Genomic DNA, 21,460 nt, shown 5'->3' with positions numbered 1-21,460 from the left:
AGAACCTACTATTCTGCTGATCCTTAAAATCTTTGGACGTGGCCTCACTAATGTTTGAATGCTTTCTTACTTTCTGACACATAAAATGGTTCAAGTTTACTTTATATCTCTCTGCAGGAAACCAGAATCAATGATTTCTTCAAGAAGTCTTAGTCACTCTTACTGAAAAAAAAAAAAAAAATAGTATTAGAGATCATGATGTCTGTATCTGAAGATTGTCATATGTAAAATGAGAATAGCACTATTTGCTGACACTGACTAGTTAAAAAACTTAAACAAGATAATTCACATAAAATACAGCGCCCGGAGCCCGGCGGTATGGCTGGCTCAATACCCCTAGTTCAGGAGGCAGCCAATTGATGTTTCTATCCCTCTCTCCCTCTCCTGGAAATAAACTGGGCAAATAATACAGTAGCCAGCATCTGGTCCACATAAATGTTCAACAAATGTTACCTATTTTTTTATTATTACTAAAATGGGAAAAAATATGAAACAGATTCTTCCATTATTCCAACTCTTCTTCCAGAGTTGGCAAAGAATTCTTTGATCTATGGTTAATTTAGTTGCTTTAGAAAAGGCTCAGACCATTCACCTAAGACATTCATTTCTATTTCCCTCCCAACTCCTCTCACATCTTTAATATTTCTTAGTTTTCCTTGAGCTGGAGCTCCCATCCAAGTTGTTCTTTTTACAGAGCTCATGGATGCTAAAGATGCTAGGGAGTTCTTTAAAGGAGCAATCCAGTGCTCTTGAAGATGAAGATAAGATATTTTATGGGAAACAAGATGACTTTTCAGCCTTTGATGAGTTTCTTTGGGCATCTTTTCAGCATGCTGGCTGCCTTATTGTTTGATGTAGGTGGTAGAGAAATATCCAGGATATCCCAAGATTTACACTTATGTCCATCTAAAGACTTAAAATCCCTAGGCCCCGAGTCTACCTAACATAGCTCAATTGTCTCTGATAAATTTATTGTTTGTTTTAATAGCCAAAATTTCCAGCCTGGGGTAAAAATAACAGCGCTCTATCAAGAGTATTTGTGAGGAAAGGAGAACACAGTGCATGTGAAAATGACTTATGACTGCTACATGTTGTGTAACTACAAACTATTGCTTTAATATACATAAATCTAGTGCCCTGGGTAATGTGGTTACCACACAGGACTAGAGGTCAGGAGTGTGTCTGAATTTCAGGTGTGGTTCAGCCACTCAGTGGATGATCCTGGGCAAATCATATCAGCATGATATGTTTTGTTTTCCCATTTTAAAAATGCAGATAAAACACACGCCCTTGTAAAAATAGATCTAAAAAGGATTTCATAAGCACATGTCAGAGAATTGGCCCAAGATGGCAGATGGATCTAGTTGTCTTATCATTTGTCTAAGCCTCATTAAATGACTAAAATTAACATCAATAAGAGGCAGGGAAGAGAAGAATTCATTAATGCTTCAGATGTGTTGGGGAATTCCTAGAAGGTGCAAGAAACTGCAAGAAACCACCACCTATAACACCTATGAAACGTCTGTTAGAAAAGCACAGTGGGGAGGATTAGCCCAGAGTCAACAGACACACTGCTTGGAGGAAACCCAACTCAGGGCTATTATTGATCAGAGCTAGGTTACCCAAAGCTTGGTACGTTGACCCTTGACTCCATCCTGATTTTTGCTAAGCATTTTGCTAGTGTGAGGCCATGAGGAGGAACACTGGGGTTGGGAGGCAGCAGAGAGCTTCTGAGCCTTGGAAGAGAATAGGGTCTCACACAAAGATGGCAAACTATTGTCACATCTTGCAATGTGCCCCATCCCATCGTCCCAAAATACCATGCACATGCAACAGTCATTTTCTTCAGTGTGGAGAAGAACTCTCAAAGTCAAAGATAAAAGGAAAACCAAGAATGACTAAAGAATTGACAAGGGAAAGAGAGGCATCAGACTCAACCTGCGGATGAATTCACACCTGCTGAGGAGAAATAGGACAAGAGAAAACCTTAGGTAAGTATAATTGTGATATTTTCTGCTACATTCATATGAAAGAATCACCTGGAGATTTTGGAAATTAAATATTGGAACTAAAGTAAAAAAATCTCAGTAGATGGAGTGAGTAGCAAAGTAGATACATCCGACGCATAATTAGAAAGCTGGACGATCTAGGAGACCATAACACAAAATGAAGGCGGGATGGGAAATATGAAAGAAAAAAAAGAGAACTGAACAACACTGAGAAGCTTGAACACCCATCTAAATGGCATTCCAAAAACTGAGAACAGAGCAATTGCAGTGATAAAAACAATTTAAAAGTAGGAAAAGGAAAGAAGAGGCAGGAGAAGCAGAACATTTTCCAAAGTGAAGAATGTCTTAAGATCGAAAGAAGTCACTTCAGGCTGAGTATGAAAAGAACTCAATAGCCATATTACTGTGCAACTTCAGAGCACCAAAGATCAAGAGAAGATCCTACAAAGTTCCAGAGAGAGGAACAGACTGGCTGTGTTCAGAAGGCCAGGAATCACCCTGACTTCAGACTTCTCAGGAGCAGCCTCAGGTACTTAGTAAAGAGAGAAGTGATATTATAGCTCTCAGGTCTGAGGCCTACGATCGTAAAGGTAGGCAAAACACGGGAGTCAAGTACAGCATAGGGCATGCAGTCAGTAATGTTGTATGATGTCAGATGGGTACTAGATGGATGCCAGTGATCACTTTGTAAATTGCATAAATGTCTAACCACTATGTTGTCAACCTGAAACTAATATAACGTTGCACATCAAATGCAATTGAAATATTAATAATAAAGAAAAATACTAATAACATTTAAAAATATTAAAGACACTTAAAAAGATAGGCAAAAGAACATTTAATTAGAAGGGAAATTTTTTTAAAAATATGGACATACAATAACTCGGGAAGTTTAACCCTCTCTTTCTCTCTCTTTCAAAGGGAGTATAATCTACAGACACATAGATCTTAAGCCACAGTTCTGTAGGCACTTCACAGATGTTAGCTCATTTAACTTACAAAGAAACCACACCCAGAAAGCAGAAATAGCCAGTAGTATTATTCACTCAACCTGCAGGTGAGAAAACTGAAGCACAAAGACTAGATAACTGGACAAAGACACACAACTAGAAAATAGATCCAACCCTGAGACACAACCAGCCTCCCAGGCTTGAAGAACCAGCTTTCCAAAGGTTCCCACCCAGAGGGAGGAACTGAATGCCTCTGGATCCCACACCAGCTAACGGAAGCTCCCCACCCCCCACCCCCCACCCCCACACCCCAGCATTTAAAAGGCCAAGAGCGTCAGCTTAATGATTTCTGTAGAAAATTTACCAAGACACACATTGCAGGTCTGAGCCGTGCATGCCTGGATAAAAGGGATTTTCTCTTCTGGAAAAGCCTGCTGCTTCGCGTTTGTTCCTGAGGACCGGTCTGTGCGGAGCTCCCCACCCAGGTGAGAACTCATCTCCCTGGAGAGAACCGGTGCTTTGCAGCCGCCGGCTCCCTTCTCTCCTGCAGCAAATGACCTTGGTGCGGAAAATCAATGACCTTGCCGGCTTTAGCTAGGAAGTGCTTGAGCTTATTTGGTGATATTTGGAAAAGGGGGTCTATCCCAACTGAGAGACAGCCTTTCTGCACGCACTGTGTACACAGCAGAGGCACTGTGGAGAAATCCCTGGGAGGGATGAGTCAGTTCTTCGTTCTGAACAAATAAATTGATCCGAAGGGATGTGGGACGCTGGTGGGCGAAGGAAGAGGTGATGACATGGGCAGGAAAGGGTGCTTGACCCGAGTGAGGCTTGTTTAGCACCTGAAGGAGGCAGCTGGCTCTTCCCATAAACCTCAGCCAGGAGGGTGACGCGCTGTTAAAACCCGAGGGGAAATGTGCAGAACGGCACGGGCCAGAGGGCAGGCCAGGTTTACTGTCCATTTAAGTCATGTGAAAAAGAAACTTAATTGGAAGGTTTTTATAGATAATGCCATAGCCATAAAATAGTTTTTGAACCTTTAAAATTTTGTTTAACATATTTGAATATTTTTTAAACTTTAAAAATGGGCATTTCTTTCGATCTAGCAATTCCACTTGTAAAAACTTTATCTTAAGAAAATAAACTTGGGTATATATTAACAGAATATGTTTCCACCGAATATTATTAACAATAGAGAAAAACAGTAAACAACCCTGATGCCCAACAATAGGAAACTGGTTAAAAATATGTGTGGTGCATGTGTGCAACGGAATGATAAAATATACTACATATTATATGTAATAATGAAATATAAATCTGTTATATGTACATGCTTATTAACATGCATGTTCTAAAAATATTTGATGACAAGAATTATGCCATTTTAAATTTAAAAACAAGTTACAAAGTTCTTTATATATGACACGCCCCTATTTTGTAAAAAATGAAATAATGTATTAAAACAAATGGATATATATTCTCAAGTTAATAGTAGTTATTGCCTGGCTGGGCGTGGCTCAGCGGCTGAGCGTCCACCTAGGACCCAGGCGATCAGGGTTCGATTCCCGGTCAGGGCACATGCCGGGGTTGTGGGCTCGATCAATGACTCTGTCACATTGATGTTTCTATCTCTCTCTCCCCCTCTCCTTTCTTCTCTCTGAAATCAATAAAGATATTTAAAAAAAAAAATAGTAGTTACTTCTGAATAGTGGAATTTTTCCTTTTTAAAAAAATAGTTTTTAGTATTTTGTTTTCCCTTCTAAATTTATCTTCCTATATTCTTAAAATGCTTGTGTATGTTGCCCGTTTAATACGTGTAAGCACAGATTTACACATTAAAGTCAAGGGCTGTACTGTTTCTGCTCTACAGTTTCTCCTTTTACTTTAACACTGTCCCCTGTGTGTGTGCTAGTTCTTATGCGAATGGCCCTTGCAGGTGCAACACACCAACAGGCCGTAATCTATGTGCCCTTCTCCCAGTGACAGGGACTGTGCCTGATTGCCCCCTATTTGCTGACGTGGCTTTATAAACCACTCTTGCGACCCAGTCTCTTTGTTTGAACTGCCCTTTGAAAGCATGTCGTCAGGGGCTGAGTGGGCCTGAAGCGCCCTGTGGCCTTTGCCCCTGTGACGCCCAAAGCTCACCCGCAGGGTTAGAGCCGCTTGGAGGCCCAGAGGCGCCAGGATGAAGGGAATGTTCTCTCTCTTAAGCATGACGATGGTTTGTTTCATGGGCTTACACGTGTGTCAGGTCTGTGGGCTTGTACACGCCGCATGCTTTTAATTACGCCCATTTAGATTACTCGGCATTAAAGCTGTTTTTAAAAGTCACAACAAAAACCATAATGATGCCAGCAAAGACTCTCCTCTCCCCAAACTAAGGAGTAGCCTTAGGGGGGATAAGGTGGCTGTTCTTTTCCCCCAAAGGACTGACAAGCAACTGGGGACATAGGCACACGCAAGAGCCAAGAGTGTTCACTTGTGCAAAGCCCCGCAAACCTGCTCAAACAGTGGGTGCTAAAAAGTAAACGAGCTCTTTGGAACCAGAGACGTTTTCCCATTGAACACAAACATCACGGGTCCCATCTCTACAAGTCTCTGTGGCTGATCATTTCCAAAGAACATGTGTTTCTCAAACAAAAAAACCAGAGGGGGGGGGGAGAGAAGGGGAGGGGAGGGGAGGGGAGGGGAGGGGAGGGGAGGGGAGGGGAGGGGAGGGGAGGGGAGGGGAGGGGAGGGGAGCGGAGGGGACGGGAGGGGACGGGAGGGGACGGGAGGGGACGGGAGGGGACGGGAGGGGGGAGGGGAGGGGAGGGGAGGGGAGGGGAGTGGAGGGGAGGGGAGGGGAGGGGAGGGCAGGGAGGGGAGGGGAGGGGAGGGGAGGGGAGGGGAGGGGAAGGGAGGGGTGGGGAGGGGAGGGGAGGGGAGGGGAGGAAGCCAGAGGTCTGGGAAGCCAGGGAGCCTCAGCACTAACCAGCGAAGTACATCAAACAATCTTTTCTCTGCTTCCTTTAGGAAATGCTGATAATCATGACACATAAATACTGTCCTGTGCCGGGCACTCAGAGTTTTCTATGGGCTTTTTTAGTCACGTGATGCCAGTGAGTGGCTCACCTCATTTAACCTCACAAACAAACTCTGATGTAAATATTGGTATTATTCTCAGGGCACTCTTCACACTGAAAGCATTCACATTGTCACCTAGATTCAAGTTACACCCCATTTCTTCAAAATAAAAGGACAACCGAATGGGCTGAGTTGAATGACTGTGTGGTTAGCTGCCACTAATAATATTAACAATAACAATAGTAAAAATAACATTCTTGAATTATTCTATGCAAGAAGCTCTTATATGCATTTAATACGTATTAACTCGTTTAACCCACACAATGACTGTTTTAAACAGATAAAGCGTCCAGTTAGGGTTTTGCACCCCGTTTGTGAGGGCCAAGCCCACTGGTGAGAGCAAACAGAGCAGAGGCGGCCCTGGGGCTGAGCGGCCGCCTGGCCTTTAGCAGCTGCTGCTCCTCGGAGCGAGCATCGGCCTGCTGTTCGGGGCTGTCACACCGCTGGGGTCAGTCTTGGTGGAGGTGGCCATGACGACTTTCTGGCGTGCTCTACACAGAGGAACTGAATTAAGGGACAGAGGGCCAGTCACAGGCAGCAGGCCGCGGCTCAGCTGCTTCAGGAAAACCACCCTCTTGCCTCTGGGCGCCCTGTGAGGACAGTCAGAAGGGCCCCGGGAGCCACTCTGGTCCCCAGCTTCCTCACATGCCCACCGAAGGCCTTCTTGCTGTGGCGCAGCAGCTTTCAAGGCACATCTTCAGGTGGAGAGTATCTAGGCATTTTTCAAAGTGTGACAACTTTGGTACCACTATTCTTGTTGCCACCAACTGGTTTTGTGACAGTTGCAAGAACTTCTCCTTTTTAAACTTTTCGATCCTGGATTTAGCCGCTGATTACTTCCTCTTGTGACAAATATAGGTCAGTGCCTCCGACCAGGACAGGCTTTGGTCGCAGTGGGGCTTCCTCTTCTTTCACGCCCTGGCCTTGGGGTGACTCTTCTTAGGCTTGCCACCAGCATCAGCCTTCTTGGCTTCAGGCTTCTTCTCCTTAGTATCCGGTTTCTCAGCTTCTTTACCTGCCATCTTGCAAGATAGGAAAGAGACAATAATTTTCTAGGTAGAGCCTGTTTTTATTAAGATTAATGAGCAACCATGATACCAAGAGGGTGACTTTCTGAAGGTTACAGAGCTTGTTGGTGGTGGCTAATCATTGACAGTAGCCTAATCCCAAAAGATGCACTAGAGTACTGAAGAACATGTTTGTTAAAACAAATGTGTCTTTAACAGAAATTCTGGGTAGTGTAAGAAACTGAAGTGCAATTTTTCAGAAAAAGAACCATGTGCTTCTGCCAGTCTCCTCGTTTGGCCTTAGTGAGGACTTCAGGGAGGTTGACACCAATAAAGGACACTGAAGAGAGTGGTGGTCATTAGCACAGAGCCTGCTACTCTTGTGTCTTGGTGGTGGTCCCCTCAGAACTTCTGGGGTGCCCTTATTTCATGGTAAGACTAGAAATCCAGAGTGACCCTACTTTCAACCCCTCTCCCAAGGCAGTTACTTTAGAAGCGGGCAGGCTTATCCCACCTGTTACCGTCTAAGGTTCAGGTAAAGGTGTGGATCTAGTTCCTGTGCCTTCAGCATCTTCTCATTCCTGGCTGTCTGTTGATCCTTCCTCTAGCCTGAAATAGCTGCCACGATGCTCCACTTGCAGGGCCCACAGATGCTGCAGATGCTACAAACATCCTTGAGGAAGAGCCTCCCTGAGTCCTTAAAGGTGAGAGGGCGACAGGCTCAGGGAGACAAAGGGCCGCGTCTTCCTGTGATGGAAGCGGGAAGGAGAAGGAGCTTTTAAGAGCATCTGTTTTGTGGCGGGAATTCACTCAGGCTACGTCTCATTCGGTTCACATCACCTCTTTGCAAGGGAGGTGTGTCTGGGACCTCTTTGTAGGATCTTTGCTATTTCGTGTGAACAAATTAAAAATGAAGGTTGGTCCATCCATATCACAGAATGCTCTACAGTCATTAAAATTATTTGTTTATTGAAAAAGAAATATGATTAGACTATATTTATTTAATGGATAAAAACATTTCAAAATTACATGTTCCTAAAATGTTCCATTTTGTGGGATTTGTGGTGGGTGTACATGAATAGAAGGAAATCTATTAAAAGATTTTTTTTGCCTTTTTGTGAATCGAGGTATAATTGACATCTATTACATTAAATGTGTATTACATTCTATAATGGGAGAGTTCATGATCTTTATTCATAAATTTAATTGGCCTGAATGTTTTATAGTATGAATATATTTTTAAAAGAATCACTTATTAGGGCTAAAAACTCGAACTTAAAATTGGTGTGTAGAAATGGTCATTAGAGTCCTTGCAATTATAATATTCCATAATTTCATAGAAGTAACCCTGGGGGAAACTGGGTTTTCTGTTGTGAGTACATGGAACAGAGTTGATGAGGCTGTTGTAAGGATCCTCGCCTGCGTGTCTTTACCACGCCGACACCTGGAAACCTGCTTTCGCAGCCCCTGGATGCTGACCCTCCCATTTTCTTGGAATGCTGCAGGTGTATGGGACCGTTTCCCACATGAACCAGGGAAACCCGCTCAAGCTAAAGGCCCTGGTGGACAAGTGGCCCGATTTCAACACGGTGGTTGTCCGCCCTCAGGAGCAGGTAGGCGCCCGGCGTGGAATGAACGCGCGTCTGTGTTTGTATTTGCTGAGTGCTTGTCAGGCACCTGGCGATGAACTGCAGAAATGGGGACAGTCCCCGCCCTCAAGAAGCCCACAGCCTGCAGGAGAACACAGGTAAGCCCACAGATAAGTGACCGTCTGGTGTCAAATGTGCAGCAACAGGAGAATGCGTGAGATGATGATTGCCCGGCCACTGTGCCGTCACCTCAATCTATCCAAAATAATATTGAATGACAACTGTCATTGAAAAATGAAAGTCAAAAAAAAAGTAACACAGGAGGAGCTGACTAAAACTATATATGGTACATTTTCATGCTCATTCACTGCTTTAGTTTGTTTTCAAGACAGGACCCCAAACAGCATCCTGGTCATGCTGAGGACCAAACACCCTTAGTTATTTCTTGCCTCTGGTTTGTGGGAAGGGAGGCGCCCAAGGGAAGGCTGTGCTGATTTAAGGTTATGTTGATGGCATGGACAAGAGGCTGATCTTTTGTTAAAGATATTAAAGGAACGTTTCCCGGACTAGACATCTATATTGTAATGGATCAAACCCTAACTCCATTTTTACCTCTTCTACCTTTTATAAACACCGAGCCTGGAACCACACCAACTCACCGTGCTAACTCCCAACCTCTCGTTGTGATCCTGCCTTCCACGGAGAGGCTGCAGGGTATCGGAACCAAGCATCGTCAGGAAAGTCAATAACACTGCGCATTTTTTAACGAACTATAGAAATGATCCCTGAAAGTATAGTCTTAAAACAGGGCATTTCAAAAAAAAACACCATATGTAGTAGAGGTTGCAGGGAAAGGGTCAGAGATGCTTCCTCGTGGAAAGTTTACCAAAACTGCATGTAAAAGATAAATAAGACTTTTTTATAGAGGATCAGGGCCAGACTTCATCCAAAGCAGACAAAATAGCAATTGCGAGGCATAGGGTCTAAAACAACACAGTGAATTAGGGAAATTGAAGAGCAAAATGACATGGCTGGAGTTGCTGGTTACATATTGTGATAGCGTTTAACAGTTAATGAAATGAAATAGCTAAAATATCTCCAAACCAAAAATGTATGCTTACATTTTAATAAATCAACTAAAAATCTAAAGTTGTTAATATTAAAATATTAAAAATATTATTACTTGTTATAACTTGTATAGCAGTGAAATTGATTAAAAAAATCACCAAATTAAATAATTTGAAAATAAAGACTGAATTATTGATAGAAACCTGAATGAGAAATGTTATTTGAGCTACTTTCAAAACTACAATTTTAAAAATAAGGTTTTCCAGCTTATGAGAGATAATTCCCATATAAGACTGAGTGAGTTGAAGACGTAGAATGTGTAGGCTGGATACACATATACTGCAAAACGATCACCGCCATAGTTGGAGGGGACACCAACTCCACCCTGTCACACAGTTCCCATTTCTCTTTTGTGGTGAAAATATTTCAGATTTTCTCGCTTAGCAGCTTCCAAGCCTACAGAATACAATATCACTCACTACAGTCACCATGCTGTACAGTAGATCCTCAGAACTTCTTCACCTGATAACTTTTCTCTGGTTTCATCTGGTGCGTATTCTAAGTCTGTTACCTCTGTCAATGCTGATAAAGACATGTTCACAGCCCACATGTTCTACAAAGTCTTTGGACTAGAGCAAGATCTATTCTTTTGGCCAAAGATTTTGCTTGTCAGTTTACTTTCTACTTGGGTTTTATAAAGGTTAAAACAATAACTTTTTTAAAAATGTTGCATCTTTATTTAGAAAATCACTAGTGATGTTTAGAAAGATGTGACCATTGCATCTGCCTGTTCCTAAGAATTTGCAGAGCATGGTAGATTGTGAACACTTCCCTATTCTGATTTGTTTTAAAAATTGTAAGAAGGGAACACAACGTATCTTCGGGAGTTTTTGTTGTTGTTGTCATTGGTTTGTTTTTGTGATTTTTTTTTTGATTTTTTCTTTACTGCAGCCATTGAAGCTAACACTTTTACTACCAGAGAATAAACTTGTACAAAAGATATTTTACCAAAAGTCTGAATGTCTGTCCTGTGCTTTTTGAAAGAAATGTTAAATTCCAAACGAGTCATTTTTCTTTCAAATTTTAAAGCAATAGCTGAGCTAAGAATAGTTTTGTTCAGGACATTTTTTACTATTAATTGAATAAGGAAGCCCTTGACCTCCTAATATAAATAATTCCTCAATAAAGGCAATACACCACCAACAAAAACTCACATTTTAGTATTTAAAAAGATCATAGTATATAACGGAACACTGAAAAAGGAATGGCCATCATGAAACACAAATATCGATTCTACTTTTCCCAACCCAAACAGGAGATGGCAGATGACTGCGATCACTACACCAACACCTACCAAATCTACTCCAGGGACCCCAAGAACTGTCAGGAATTCCTTAGCTCACCAGAAGTCATCGACTGGAAGCAACATTTGCAGATCCAGAGTAAGGGGACTGGGATGCGTGCCGGTTGCTGGGATCTCCCATGCCTGCACCTGGAGGGTCGCTTTCCATTTTCAGTAACACCCCTACGCCTCGTATCTCTCCACTTCAAGCCCCAGGCACTCGGCCCGCTCTCCATTCTCTCTCTCAGCTGCCACCACCTTCACAGTGAACTAGAGCCTGAAAATTGCAATGCATGGCATTTGCAAAGGAAATCACGAGTAATGTAATTTCTTACTAGCTAAGGGCTCAGATTTATCTTCCAGGGTCTGTTCGGGCTCGTGAGGATGGGAGCAGAGCTTCCCCTCTGCCTCACCTGCTTTATCCTTCTGTCATATTTACAAAGGAGAAATCCAGTGGTTGAAAATATGCTCTCTGGAGTCAAACGACCCAAGTTTGTGACCTTGTTGGGCCTATAATTAGTTATGTGATCTAGGGCAAGTAACAACCTCTCTGTGGATCCGTTTCCTTATGGATAAAAATGAAGATTATAATAGTATTCATTGAATGATTAATTGGGACCTTGACTGGGAAATGCTTAGCACCCATCATGTCTGGTTTTATCCGTTGGTTTTCAAACCATCCCAAAACAATAACTTAAAACAACCATGATTTATTAGCTCACAATTTTGTGGGACAGCAAGTTAGACAGTACTCAGCTGGGTGGCTCTTTAGCTCGTCTCTCCTAGACTCACCCATGTGCCTGCGGTCCGCTGGGTTTGTCTACGAGCTGGTGGGACTAGGCCACCGCCTCGGGCCTGGGTGTTGCTAGCCTGGGTGTTGCTTGTGCTGGCTGTTGACTGAGCTGGTGGAAGTGGATTGGGCAACGTATAAAAGCCACAGGGCTTTCCAAAGCAGAAAGAGAAGGCAAGAAAAGTAAAATAAAAAAATAAAAAGGAAGAGAGGGCAAGACTCAGTGCACCATCCCTCTTCAAGCTTCTCACTGAATTACCTTTACTATTGGCCCGCTGGCTAAGGCGAGTTTCATGGTCAAGCCCGGAATCATATCGGGGGGAAAGTCAGGACAGTGAGGGAAGAGCTCACCTCTCGAGCTCTGTAACCACCGCCCGCTGCCGGGAGGGCGCTGACTTGCTCAGTACACGTTGGTCACCACATCTACACCTCATCTCCTCTGACAGTCAGACCGTACTGGGATGTGCTCAAGAATCACAGTGTTGTCCCAATTTTAAATTTAAAAAAATGTGGGAGTGATTTAGCCATGATCCGACAGAAGCCATGTCATGACTGACCACAGGTTTTGAGGCCCCCCAGCTCCTGTCTTCGAAAGGGAACAGTGCCGTCTCACTCATTCCTTGTTTTCTCCACCTAGGCTCACAGTCCAACCTGCACGAGGTCACAGAAAATCTCGTAGCTGTTAAGCTGGGCCAGGTCAAGCGAACGCAATGCAACCTCTATATGATGTCTCAGACAGCGAAGAAACTGGTCCCTTCCCTGCTGGATGCACAGAAGTCCCCGCCCGGCGGTGGCCCGGGCCGTTCCATGTAAGTGCGGCCACAGCAGCCGGCTGCCGCTCGCGCCTCTCACTGCCGCGGGAGCCCGGGCGCTAGTTTTCGGGCTGCTGTGAAAAATCACCTCCAACGGGCGGCTTAAAACCACAGACATTTACCTCTGAAGTCAAGGCGTCGGCAAGCCGGCCTTCCCTTCCAAGCCTCTAGGAGAGAATCCTTCCCTGTCTCTTCCAGCTTCTGGGGCTCTGAGCATTCCTTGGCTTGTGGCTTCATCACTCAAGTCTCTGATTTTGTGCTCGTATGGCCTTCTCCGTGCGTGGCTGCCCTTCTGTCCATTATAAGGATTATCGTTGCATTTAAGGTTCGGGATGGTTTCACGTTGATCTCCTTAATTTATTTACATCTGCAAAGGCCCTTTTGGAAATAAGGTCACCTTTTCGGGTTCCAGATGAGAATATCTTTTGAGGGCACACACCATTCAGCACACTCTAACTCCCAACTTCTCCAGTTTTTTGTGTGGGCTCCTAATGACCCATTTTCTGCAGAGCAGCCAGAGTAATCTTATTTTTAGGACATGTCCCTCTCCTCTTAAAAGACTCTAGTGCTTCTTGCCTCACCTTGGAAGAATTCTGAACTCCTCCGCGGCCCTACAAGAGCCAGCATCCACCTACCTTTCAGACCGCATCTCTCTTGCTTGCTCCCCAACACCGCTGGTTTTCTTCCCACTGCTGATCATCCCAAGCTCAGGTCCTTTGGATCAGCTCTTCCCTCTGCCTAAAATGTCTCCCCCCACCCCCCCCATTCCTTACTCACATGACTTCTTTTGTTACTCAGGGCTTTTCAAATGACACCTCACCACAGCGTCCCGGCTGCCCCACCCACCTGAAGTCGCTTCCCTGTTATTTTCCACACATGACCCAGTTCTGGGTTCTTTATAGCACGTACGATTGTCTGGAGTTAGCCAACTTAGTTCACTCACAGACTCATTTGATGTTTGAATTCCCCCAACAGTATCGCAGCCCCTTCCCCCGCAGAGCAGCCGCTTTCTCTGCTTGTTCGATGATAGAGCCTCGCAGGGCCTGGTATACAGCAGGTGCTGCAGAAAGATGTGTTGAGTGAATTTGCTTCGCAGAACAAAAGATTTCCAATAAAGAGAATTTCAACGCATTACATATTTTCTCCCATTGATGCCTAGTGGAATACAGAACAGAATTAAAGGCTGAGGGCAGAGATTTGGCCTGAGGATGCCCAATCCCATGGCCCTCTGTGTCTTAAGATTCATGGAAAAGCTTTAGTCAGATTTCATCACACGTTACACCTAAAACATACACCTCTAATTCCATAATCCCATTGGATTTTCTTGTCCATCCCATGAGATAGACAAGGGAGAAGATATTATCCCCCCTTTCCTGCCAGAAAACAGGCTCAGATGAAGAAATGGCTGGTTCAGGTCGGGCGGAAGCTCAAGGCATAACTGGGGCTTGAGTGTCCACCTTCTAGGTCTCCACTGTGGGCTCTCCCAGGACCCCTCGGAGGCCCCTGACCCCACAGCAGAAGCCTTCAGACTCCAGTGTTCTGTGCTGGGGGCCGCCTGCACTCCACACCACGCCCCCCTCTGCACTTGAGCTTTCCCACAGCGGCCAAGGGCCCTCTGCTACCCGCATTTCACGTACAGCCTGATAGCCTGTGCCTGGGGCACTTGTTTATTTTCTGTGTCTCTGTTTTTCTTATCTGTAAGTTCCCTCATCTTAAGTGGAAAGTCAGAGCAATGTCCAGAAGAACAATACTTAATTTTTATGTAATTCTTATTGTTTGTGTGGCACAAATCCTATCCTTAAACAGTAGCTCACACAATATTTATATTCTGCCTTTTGATGAGGACGCTCTTAATCTCCCTATTTTATGAAGAAAGAAACAAAAAGAAGGCAGAGAGACATTTAGACATTTCCTTGCCTGCTCAGATGATGCATCCAGGCATGCTGGCTGTAGCTGCATTGTCTCAACACAGTTTGGGCGGGGAATAGAATCCTATCCAGTGTGTGATATTATGGCTGTTCTCTTTTTCCTAACAGTAATGAAAAGCTCTTTAAACTTTCTTCCCTCGATGTTACTCATGCTTCCCTGGTGAACAAATTCTGGCATTTTGGTGGCAATGAGAGGAGCCAGAGATTCATAGAGCGCTGTATCCAGACATTTCCCACCTGCTGTCTGCTGGGGCCTGAGGGGACCCCTGTGTCCTGGAACCTGATGGAGTACACAGGGGAGATGCGGATGGGGGCCACCCTGCCTGAGTACCGGGGCCAGGGCCTCTCATCCCATGCATTGTTTGTCAGTACCCAGGCTCTGGAGAAACTCGGTTTTCCCTTCTATAACCATACGGACAAAGCCAACCTTTCCGTACAGAAAATCAGTCACAATCTGCACCATGTCCGCTTGCCCTGTGATTGGAACCAGTGGCAATGTGTGCCTCTGTGAAGCGGCCCTGAACACAAGACGGTGCGGGTGGGTGGTCGTGTAGCAGGAGGAACATACGGTGGATGGAGAGAAAAAGGAATGATGCTCAGCAGTGGAAATTCATGCTATTGGAGCTCTGGGGAAGCAGTGTGAGTGGCCCACAGGACCAACAGGGTCCCCACCGACTGGGCCCCGCTGCCGCAATGTGCTCCTGGGCTCCTATCTCCCATGTGGGTAGAGCGCCAATGGCAAATTTGCCAGTTTTGCCAAGAAGTGGTATGATGAGTAGTATGATTTCTCGCCTCTCGTTTCATTACCTGTCCTTTTAGTCACCCCAGTTTTACTGAGGTATAACTGACAAAGTTGTAATATATTTAAGGTATGCAGTGTGATAATTTGATATGTATGAGCTCATTGTGAAAGAATTCCCACAGTCAAGTTAATTAACGCATCCATCACCTAACATGCTGACCTATATTTTTTGTTAAGAATGCTTATGTCCAACTGTCTTAGCAAATTTCAGTGATACAATAGAGTCTTATCAACTATGGTCACCACGATCCACAATTAGATCCTCAGAACGTATCCATCTTATAACTGAAAGTTTGTACCCGTTCCCCAAACCTCCCTCTCTTTCCTCCACTTCCCCGCCCTGGCAACCAGCATTCTACTCTTGTTTCCAAGACTTTGAGGGTTTTTTAGTTTCCACATATAAGTGATCCCATGTTGCACTTGAGTTTGTCTGTGTGGCTTATTTCACTGGTTTACCAATATCTTTTACTGCATATGCTTAGTAAGGGAAATGTTCGTCATCAATAAAGAATCCCTGCAACCCTCTAGCCTAGTAACTCCATTTATCTTTCTTTCTAGCTGCGTATTTCTCCTTATTTAGACTGTGTCCACAAAATACAGAGCAAAAGAATTTAAGTATCTTGTCATATTACAATAGCAAGAAAATTTAACATCTTGATACCAGGAAAAATACACATGCAAAAAATCGTAAAGCAGTTCTTAGTCCATAAAGCAAAAGGGTTTAAATTGAAGGTAAATCAGGGCAAATATATAGAATTGCATATAATTTGTAAAATGTTATTATGCATAACACCTTATTGTGTAAAATAGACTAAAATTATAAATATTGAATCTAACCTTTTTCTAAATGGACAGGAGAAAAGGAAATTTGACATGTTGTCGACTTGTTTCAAGTTGTAGTATGAGCACAAATTAGACAAGGCTACTCTGGGTAGAGAGAACTTTTTCCAATGTAATTTTCTATTGTGTGTGAGGAGGATTTTATTGTTAATAGCAGATATTATTCTTATACCCAAATGTAGGGCATTTTATACAATTTAAGGATATACTATGTTGAAAATAATCCTCCCGCTAACACTGTATGGTATGCACTAATGTCTTCTGCAGTTCCAGAGAATTAAAGCTTCAAAAATGGTCTGGACGATGACTTTGCATCCAATTTTCTCCTGTAATACAGGCCACCACTCTAAAGTTTCAGAAAGGGGAACAAATGATTTTGCATTGCAATGAAATATATAGTTAAGGTAATGAAGTTCATGTCTTCCTCTTAAAGGAATTTGAGCATAGAATAGTGCGTTAATTTATTAACACATCAATAAAGCTAAACAGCAAAACAATGTTCACGTCATAAATGTGTGGGTGTGACACGGTATGAGTATCAGAGAAGACAGACACTGGGGATGTGCCAACGGTAGGGAAAGCGGAGAATTCTCCAAGCCGGAGCCTCATGGAAAAGGCCGGATGACCTCAGAGTGCGCTGTCTAAGCGCTTTCCTGTGATAGCTGTTAGCTGTGAGCCTCATTGCAAAACTGGAACCTTCTGAGTACTGAAAACAAGAAACGGCACCGCCTCTAGTGATAAATCATATTAGTGGTTTCTCTTTATCTGAAAAGGGCTTCCTTTGACCTAAACTTTTGAAGAATATGTTCACTTGATACAGAATTATATGAATGTTTTCCCCAGAAGCACGTTTTACGGTGTTCCACTGCATCCTAACTTGCAGTCATGACAGGTCAACCATAATTCTTATCATTGGTCCTCATAAGAAATGTGTTTTTGTCTCTGGCTGATTTGTAATATCTATCTATCTATCTATCTATCTATCTATCTATCTATCTATCTATCTATCTATCTATCTATCTATCTATCTCTCTCTCTCTCTCTCTCTCTCTCTCTCTCTCTATCTCTCTATCTATCTATCTATCTATCTATCTATCTATCTATCTATCTATCTATCTATCTATCATCTATCATCTATCTATCATCATCTATCTATATCTCTCTATCATCTATCTATATCTATCTATCTATCATCTATCTATCTACTTACTTCCTTAACTGTAGTTTAAAAAATAATATGAGATCTTGAAAGGAACAGAACAGAGAGCAAAAAAATAGAAAGAGGGCTTATGGTAAATTAATATTTGAGAAAGGAGGCAAGAACATACAATGGGGTAAAGATAGAAAACATAGTAATATCTCAGACATTCCACATAGCAATACATTTTCTGATATATCTCCTCGGGCAAGGGAAACAAAAGAAAAAATAAACAAATGGGACTACATCAAACTTAAAAGTTTTGCACAGCAAAGAAAACCATCAACAAAATGAAAAGACAACCCACTGAATGGGAGAACATATTGGCCAATACATCTGATAAGAGGTTATATCCAAAATTGATGAAGAACTTAGAACACTCAACACCAAAAATCAAACAATCCAATTAAAAATGGGCAAAGGACCTGAATAGACACTGCTCCAAAGAGCACAGACAGATGGCCAATAGACATATGAAAAGATGCTCAACGTCCCTAATCATCAGAGAAATGCAAAGTAAAACCACAAGGAGATGTCACCTCACACCTGTCAGAATGGCTATCACCAATAAATCAACAAACAACAAATTTTGATGAAGATGTGGAGTAAGGGAGCCCTTGTGCACTGTTGGTGGAATCCAGATAATTGCAGTCACTGGGAAAACCAGTATGGAGTTAGCTAAAAAAATTAAAAATGAAACTGCCCTCTGACCCAAGATTCCACTCCTGTTTATTTATCTGAAAAGACCCAAAACACTAATTTGAAAGAATATAGGCACCCCTCTGTTTGTTGCAACATTATTTGTAATTGCCAAGATCTGGACGCAGCCCAAGTGCCTATCAGTAAATGAGCTGATAAAAAAAATTGGGTACATTGACACGGTGGGATACTACTCAGCCATAAAAAAGAAGGAAATCTTACCTTTTGCAACAGCATGGATGGAACTGGAGAATATTATTCTAAGTGAAACAAGTCAATCAGAGAAAAACAAATACCATGAGATTTCACTTGCATGTGGAATCTAAAGAACAAAATAAACTAACAAAATAGGAACAAACTCATAGCTGTCAGAGGAGAGGGGTAGGGAGGCTGGGTGAAAAAGGCAAAGGGATTAAACAAAGAAAAACAAACCCTCCTAGACAACAGAATGGTCCTCAGGAGAAGGAAATGGGGGTAGGAGGAGGCGAAGGAAGGTAAAGGGGGGGAAAGAGACAGAGATGTGACTTGGGATGGTGAACACACAATACAATATGCAGATGATGTATTTTAAACTTATATAATTTTATCAACCAATGTAATCCCAATAAATTCAACTAAATTAAATTAAATTAAATTAAAAAACATAATAATGATATGAGACCTTAACAAATATTTCAGTGTTTAGCACAGCACGGCTATCCGCAAGCACAGTGTCGTGCAAGTACCCAGGGCTCATCCATCTGGCGTAACAGACGCTGTTTGCTCTTTGAGCAGCAGCCCGTTCATTGCCTTGCCCACACGCAGCCGTGGTAAGCACCACTCCACCCTCTGCTTCTGTAAGGGCCACTACTTTAGAGGCCTCATATACGTGGAATCATGCATCCTTTGTCCTGCGACTGGCTTGCTTCACTTAGCGTGTCCTCAGGTTTCATCCATGTTGTCACATATTGCAGGATTTTCCTCGTGTTGAAAGGCTGGGTAATATTCCATGGTCCTTACAGGCCACCTTTTCTTGATCAGTTCATCTGTCGAGAGACACTCACGTTGCTTCCGCAACTTGGCTGTTGTGAAGGAGACTGCAGTGAGCATGGGAGCGCCGAAAGCAATTCGAGATCCTGATACCAGTTCCTGTGGCTATCTGCCCAGAAGGGGGACTGCTGTGTAAGAAGGGCAGTGTAGTGTGTGTGTGTGTGTGTGTGTGTGTGTGTGTAAGCCTCATCCGGATTGTGACAGGGGCCACACAATCTTACATTCCTATCACCGGTGCACAAAAGTCCCCATTTCCCCACATTCTTGCCAACACTTGTTCCCCCAAAACTGAGCACAGGCAGAAAGAACTCAGAACCCTACCATGTGAGTGCTATCACTCACTGCTCCTTTTAGATACAGAAACAGGCGTGAAAGATGCAGTAGCCTGCCAAGGCCGCACTGTGGGTAAGTGTGAAGTGAGGACCTCAACCCTGCTAGTTTGGGCCCGTTGTCCTCCCTCCGAGCCACCAGGAGAGGCTGCGTCTATCGCCATTGCCAGCGCCTCAATCCATCACTCAGGGAAAAACACGGAGAGGAAGCCGACACCAGGACTCCTGGACCTGTTTCCTTGTACCTGACCTCAAAGTGTGTGTGAAAATGGACATCCATTATCTCATGAGACACAGAAAAGAAAATAAGCTCAGGGTCAAGGAAGAGCAGAAAAATGCTGGGTTAGCCGGCACCAGAGCACTCTCGACAGCAGCCCGGAGAAGCAGGTTAAGAAACTACTATAAGATACAAGGGGTGGGCACAGAGGCCCTGGGCTCTTCTGAGGGACTGAGGGAGGAGCAGACACGGGACGAGGGGTCTGATTGGGGTACTGGGCACGGAAGGGTCCCAATCAACTCTTGTGACATATGGAGCCTACTGGGGCCAAGGGGTCCCCTCTGTTGACAGTAACAGAATGGTTTCTTTGGCTATTGGCCTTGGAGAGAGAGTAATGAATGGTGGTAATGAGTCTAACCCCAGGAGATAAGATGGAGAATTCATATGTAGGAGGGACGAGACTTCTAGAAAGGGCGGAAAATACATATATATGCAAAGCTGTGCTGTGCGGGCCCGGCACTGAGGGAGCGCAGCAGCTCTTCCTTTATCTCTGGGCACCAGCCGCCCGCCCGCTCCTCTGTTTAGAGCAGCTCTCCCTCCCTCCGAGAGTCTCCACCGGGGGTCGGAGGGCGAGGGGGAGGACAAGCCCCAGAGAGCGTCGGCGCCCCCCTTGGCTGTTTCCCGCGGTGCCCACGGCATTCAAATGCTCACTTCCACGCAGCCACCTTTCTTTGCTGAGGCTGCGTAGAGCAAGTGGTAATGTGGGGCCGGGAGCACGTTGGAGTGAAGAGACTCTGGGCTTAAATTGTAACTCAGCCTCCCGGAGCCTCAGTTTCCTTCTCTAGAAATGTGAGACTGAGAAGTGTCCACATTGAGTCATTTGGGGGATGCTTGGCTGCCGCCTCAAAATGGCAGCAGGAAGGGCACAGCCTGTGTTTCTAAAGGAGGGTGCTGACGGCCTTACTCACGCTGTGCAAGTGATATTCTCTTCAGCATAAGCGGAAGCAAAGGACCCGATTCTGCAAATCAGGCCTCATTCGTATCTTTCCTACCACTTGCTCTTACTGCAGCTACTTGAGGCTGGGACGGGAAGGAGAAGCTGTCGTCTACACCATCTGCCTCTCCTTCCAGTGTCCGGCCTGTTGGTTCCGCACACACTGCAGAGCAATGGCAGGGCCTGCGGGGCAGAGAGCAGCCTGGCATTTGTGCGTGGGGGGAGCTCAGATGGCACAGCCAGCCTCTGAACCTTGCAGAGCCAGTTCCTTCACCGTGAACCCAGGGAGGAAGGGCAGGATTTCATAAGAGCTGACACCAGGCGTTTTTGCTTTGGCAAAGGTCACCTTGCAAGCCTCCGCTCAGCAGTGTCTGGAGGAGACACACTGCCACGCTCTCTGTGAGATCCTGCTGAACTGCCTGCATTAAACGGCAATTGCGGCATCCAGGAGTCTGCCCTTCTCACTTGCTCCTGGGGACACCTGCGAGATCGGTGTGGAGGCGGCTTCCCAGGTAAGGACTCATGCTCCTCTCCTCCCCCAGGAAGATAACCGTTGCTTTGTGACATCCTCTGCGCTTCAGTGACACACACCTAAACACTCATAGTGTGTTATGGTCAGTACCCCCAGATCCCTAAGGAGAAGGAATGACTGAACTTCAGAAGCACACCCCTGGCACCTCGCCTGTGAGGGCAACTCGTTCGGCACTGTGGAGACCCTGCGGGCTCCCGGT

General features: G+C 44.4%; 1 protein-coding gene and 1 pseudogene across 1 annotated transcript; one reads left to right on the top strand and one right to left on the bottom strand.

Annotated features, from left to right (window-relative positions):
* Positions 1–6,378: 6,378 nt before the first annotated feature.
* LOC148092069 (large ribosomal subunit protein eL6 pseudogene) lies at positions 6,379–7,107 on the bottom strand (annotated as a pseudogene).
* A 611-nt stretch (positions 7,108–7,718) lies between these two features.
* LOC148092068 (glycine N-phenylacetyltransferase-like) lies at positions 7,719–15,132 on the top strand. Its single transcript, XM_087822382.1, has 5 exons — positions 7,719–7,796; positions 8,598–8,705; positions 11,065–11,191; positions 12,519–12,690; positions 14,730–15,132. Exons 1-5 carry the CDS (start codon positions 7,719–7,721, stop codon positions 15,130–15,132), a joined length of 888 nt encoding a protein of 295 aa, XP_087678508.1.
* Positions 15,133–21,460: the final 6,328 nt, after the last annotated feature.

Source organism: Miniopterus natalensis, chromosome 11 (genome assembly GCF_054644295.1).
Source record: "Miniopterus natalensis isolate mMinNat1 chromosome 11, mMinNat1.hap1, whole genome shotgun sequence".
Lineage (NCBI taxonomy): Eukaryota > Metazoa > Chordata > Mammalia > Chiroptera > Miniopteridae > Miniopterus > Miniopterus natalensis.
Note: the sequence above shows the minus strand (reverse complement) of the source record. Positions and strands in the feature narration are given on the sequence as shown.